At 39.9% G+C, this 5,513-nt stretch overlaps 1 protein-coding gene across 1 annotated transcript in view; it reads left to right on the top strand.

The window, feature by feature from the left end:
- The window catches only part of IFT74 (intraflagellar transport 74), a 92,150-nt gene that overhangs the window by 46,931 nt on the left and 39,706 nt on the right, over positions 1-5,513 (top strand). The window contains exon 9 of the mRNA XM_069961993.1: positions 1,102-1,240. Within this exon, the coding sequence (XP_069818094.1) occupies positions 1,102-1,240 (139 nt within the window). The remainder of the gene's footprint in view (positions 1-1,101; positions 1,241-5,513) is intronic.

Genomic DNA, 5,513 nt, shown 5'->3' with positions numbered 1-5,513 from the left:
TTGACTAGTTGCTTCTTGTTCTGTATGGCACATAATCCAATCTTCAGCCAATAAGGAAGTAAAAGAACAGCCTGATTAGATCTTTTGCTTCCTGACCTCTGCGGAATAATCAGGTCAGTGATAGCAAGGTCTATTACAGTACTAGATCTACAAGGTTGTCTAATGAATATTTAGGCAGTGTTTGGCTAGAAGGATACAATTAAGTAGGCATTACTTGAAATGCCTGTATTTAGATGACTCCTCAGTATCATGTGCGAGTGACATATGAAATAGGCATGTTTAGTGCTTTAAATAGGAATACTTTTGGTACCTCTTAGATCTGATATCAGTTACACTTGAATTAAGTATCGTTATAAGGGGACACGTGCCAGAACACACTTGCTCCCTAGGAACTCTTTGGCTGCATTCAAACATTGTGATTTTCAAGATCTGCGGATGAAGTCCGCTGTCTAAGGCTAAGTTCCCACTATGTTTAATTTCATTAAACAACGGCTGTAGTTGCAGTTTTTTAACTATGGCTGTTATTTAATGAAATTGTCAATTACATTAATTACTATGGAATCCCGGCCGCAGTGTATACACTCTGTATACACTCCAGCCAGGATTCCTAGCCGCCACAGAAGAAACTGACATGTCAGTTTTGTGCAGCTGCTATTCATTGAATAGCAGCTGCACAAGACTGACAGAGCAGACAATGTAAAGTGCGGCTCCGGCCGCACCCAACATTGTCGACTCTGGTAATTTGAAATGTAAGCACACCCAAATGTACCCGCATCCCAATTCTAAAGAAATAAAGTTCATCTGACGGGTATTGTAGAACTTCACCGGCACCAGCGGTTCTGGGGACCTATCTTACTCAGGAAGTGGAGGTGGCTGTGATCAGCGGGGGACACTTGCTGAACTCCACTTAAACAGCTTAACGCCTGCGATCGTTTAGTTGTTTTAGTGTTGTTTGGTTTGGTTCGGACAAACCCGAACTTTTCTTCAGAATTCTGCGATACACCCTGTCGAACCAAACTTTTAAAAGTTAGATTAACATATTTTTAGGCTAACATCTTTTTTATAAGTATGTAAATGTCATGATGTTTTTTTGTGTTACAGAAAAGAAGATCATATTCGGGCTGTGGAGGAGGACATTGAACATGAGAAACGAGCAGCTGAAGACATTATTAAAAATATGCCAGAGGAGAAACAAGCTATATACTTCACTATGAAAGCAAAGAATGAGGAGCTGTTAAAGGTGCCATCTTAAGAGCTTTATCCTTAGAAATACATTTGTATACATTTCAGTGAGCCCTACATGTTCTAATGTGTAACATTGCAACTAGCAGAAATAATGCTCTGGCTCTAAATAGGTGTGTTGTAGTTGAAGGGGTATTCCACAAAAAAAAAATTAAATGCTTCCAAACCTAGAGGGTCCCAAGTCCCCCTGAGTAATTTGAGACATGTTCAATCTTTCTAGCTGCCGCCATTCCTGAGCTACAAGTTGTTCTAAAAGCCAGTCTATATCCGAGATGGCACCAGCCAGGAAACTACATTTCCCAGCATGCATTGCACCTCAGAGCAAACTGCCAAGTACTCAGTCTGCTTCTATTTTACACTAAAAAATACTGTATCTATCAATCTATTCATTATCCAAAGAAACGCTTACGGTATGGCAGTGTGGGGCATTGTGAGTTCTTTGAGATTCTGGGGGAATTTATGTCAGAAGTGTATCCTCTCCATAGCTCACCTCCTAAAGTTAAACACTCCATTGTAGTGAAGTTTAACAGGATTTATTCAGGTGTATACATTACAGTACACTCCAACAGAAAGAAACATTCAGTAGTGACAATTTTACCACACATAACACTTACTGGACTCCCTTCCTGATTACTGTTAACTCCCTCACTGCTACACAACCAACAATGTTGTGTGCTGGCACTTCTAGCATTCTCTGAATGCCAGACAGAGGGGATTAGTTAACCCTTGACAGTGACAGACAAGCTTACCCTGGGCCACATGTCCATCTACATAGATTAGAAAGAGAGAAAGATGAAACAGTTTCATTTACCCTATACTGCTCAGGAGGCTGTCACTGCTATGTTATTTCCATGCCCCTTGGCCAGGTGCTCACTCTTTGGTGTAATGTCAGTCGTCGGCAAGGTTAAAGATGTGGTGTTACAGCGTGCCGGGCAACAGTAGAGACCAAGTTCATGTGACTTTGGCTCCCAGAAGGGAGGGGGGTAAGAGGAGTAGAGTGTGCTGCTGACAAAACGGTCCAATTCATGTAAAAAAAAATTATTGCAAAAAATCTTAGATTATGGGTGGGGATTGAACAGGGATACATTGGAGTACCCCTTTAATGTACAGAGACCGCGCAAGTCATAACTAAATTTCTCCCACATAGGGCATCCATATTAGGATAATATTTTTTCCTAAATTACAGCATAACTACAGTAGTTAGATTTACAATTCAGGAATGTGAAAAAGCTGGATGACAACACCTGTCAAATTGGTTTTCCCAATATATGTAACATGTAAAAAGTGTAATAGTTCTCAGGTGTTGCTAATTCTTCCTTGAGAAAAGGGTTCCTTGATGATAAGCAGATCACAAAACGTCCCCATACTGGACACCCAGTCTTCAGCTAATAAGTGTTCTGTTATCAATATACATTTTACAGAGTCCATTCAACTGAATGTATTTTTCTGTATAATGCAAAACAGGACCAGAATGTAATATATAATGTAAAATAGAACTTAAAATAAAGTAAAATCATATTTATCATTGATTATTATTAGTATTAAAGAAGACCTGTCTGACCCCATTCTGAAAAATACTCCCCTTAAGGAATATAACAAGGGATGCAATGAGGATATGGACCCCTTGATGACGGGCACATTTGTGCCGTGAAAGTGAAAAAAATGAAAATTTTCCCTTTCACGTCACATTGTTCCACATTTGTGCCCGTCACCAGTGGGGTCCATTTGCTCACTGCACCCCTTGTTAGATTCCTTGAGGGGTGTAGTTTCCAGAATGGGGTCACTTGTGGGGGGTTTCCAGTGTTTTGGCAGCACGAGGGCTCTGTAAATGCGACATGGCCCTTGAAATCCATTCCTGTGAAATTCAGCTTCCGAAGGCCAATTGGCGCCCCTTCCCTTTGGAGGCTCGTCCTGCGCCCGCTTGGCACTTTGTGTCCACATGTGGGGTAGTTCCGTACTCGGGAGAAACTGCGCTACACGTTTGGTGTTTTTTTTTGTTTTTTTTTCCATTTATATTTTTTTATTTATAAAAAAACCTGTGGGGTCCAAATGCTCACCGCACCCCTTGTTACATTCCTTGAGGGGTGTAGTTTTCTAAATGGAGTCCCTTTAGGGGTGTTTTTTATGTTTTGGCACCCCAGAGCCTCTGCCAACCTGAAGTGGTACGGTCAGAAATGACCAAATATAACGGAGGTGTTGAAATTAACTAGGTGCTCCTTTGTATCTGAGGCTTGCGTCAAACAAGGCAATAGAGCCACATATGGGGTATTTCTATAAACTGTAGAAACGGAGCAATAAATATTGGGGTGCATTTCTCTGGTAATAGGTTTACAATTATGAAAGATATTGGATTACAATAAAATCTCTGCACAGAAAATTACAATTTCTTACACACTTAGCTTTTATTTCTGTGACTAACCTAAAGGGTTAAAAATCTTTCTGGATGTGCTTTTGCAGAGTTTGGGGGGTGCAGTTTTGGAAATGGGGTGCTTTGTGGGGCTTTCTAACATACAGTCCCCTCAAATACACTTTAACCCCTTAAGGTCAATGCCAATTTTCATTTTTGAGCTTTTCCTTTTTCCTCTATGTTTAAAAGGCCATAGCACTTGCATTTTTTCACCTAGAAACCCACATGAGCCCTTATTTTTGCGTCACTAATTGTAGTTTGCAGTGACAGGCTTTATTTTTTCATAAAGTACACTGTGAAACCAGAAAAAAATTCAATTAAAAAAAAAAAAAAAAACGCATTTTTTTTATTTAGGTTTTTTTTTGTTTTTACGCCTTTCGCACTGAGGTAAAACTGACTTGTTATGCATGTTCCTCAAGTTGTTACGATTACAACGATATGTAACATGTATAACTTTTCTTGTATCTGATGGCCTGTAATGGCCAAATATATGTTCCTTAAAACCGCTCCATTCCCAGGCTTATATCGCTTTTATCCTTTGGTCTATGGGGCTGTGTGAGGTGTCATTTTTTGCGCCATGATGTTTACTTTCTATCGGTACCTTGATTGCGCATATGCGACTTTTTGATCGCTTTTTATTAAATTTTTTCTGGATTTGATGCGACCAAAAATGCGCAATTTTGCACTTTGGAATTTTTGGGCGCTTACGCCGTTTACCGTGCGAGATCAGGAATGTGATTAATTAATAGTTCGGGCGATTATGTGCGGGGCGATAGCAAACATTTTTATTTATATTTATAAAATGGGAAAAGGGGGGTGATTTGGACTTTTATTAGGGGAGGGGATTTTTTATTAATAAAAAAACTTTTACTTTTATTTTTACATTAACTAGAAGTCCCCCTGGGGGACTTGTATATAAACAGTACTGATCTCTCATAGAGATCAATGCTGTGTATATACACAGCAAAGATCCATCAGATCGTTGATAGATTGCTGTGGCCTGCTGCAGGCCATAGCAATCTATTGCCGAGCCGGGATCAGCGTCATTGCGACGCTGAGGCCCGGCCCGGGCAGAAGAACTGATCTCCCCCCCGCGATGCGATCGCGGGTGGGAGATCCGACCCAGTAGACACCAGGGATCCTGTGTATAAAGCACTTCAATGCAGCTGTCAGGTTTGACAGCTGCATTGAAGTGCTTAATTAGCTGGAGCGGCAACGGGACCCGTGCCGGCTAATAGAGGCGCTCCCCGGCTACAGATGACAGCCGGGAGCAGCGCCGATCAGAGCGGGACCCCTCTAAACACCCCGCACGGCTCCATGACGTACCAAATACGTCATGGGTTGCTAAGGGGTTAAACCTGAACAGGTCCCTAAAAATATCTGATTTTGAAATTTTACTGAAAGTTTGGAAAATTGCTGCTAATGTTTTAAGCTTTTTATTGTCTAAAAAAAAATGAAAGATAGTTTAATAAATGCCGCCAACATAAAGTAGACATGTTGCTAATACTATTTAATATATAATTTATGTGGCATAACTATTTTCTGTATAAGCAGAAAAGTTTCAGAGTTGGAAAAATGCATCCCGAAGTTATTAATGAATAAAGTGACACAGGTCATATTCATAAAATTTGCCTCTGTCCTTAAGGCCATTTCAGGCCCTTAAAAACAATGTAATAAAAAATACAATTAACAACAGAATAAAGTTAAAAATAATAAACATATATACAAACAAAATAAACCTATATATGGTTTGATATCTCCATGATCATTTTAACCAACATAATTAATTCAACTGGTCATATTTAACATGCATGGTATGAAAAAAGAAAAACATGACAGAATAGCTTTCTTTTACCACAGACCT

Source organism: Dendropsophus ebraccatus, chromosome 3, assembly GCF_027789765.1.
Source record: "Dendropsophus ebraccatus isolate aDenEbr1 chromosome 3, aDenEbr1.pat, whole genome shotgun sequence".
In the NCBI taxonomy this organism is placed as follows: Eukaryota; Metazoa; Chordata; class Amphibia; order Anura; family Hylidae; genus Dendropsophus; species Dendropsophus ebraccatus.
The sequence above is the reverse complement of the archived record's forward strand: the minus strand, read 5'-3'. Positions and strand labels throughout refer to the sequence as shown.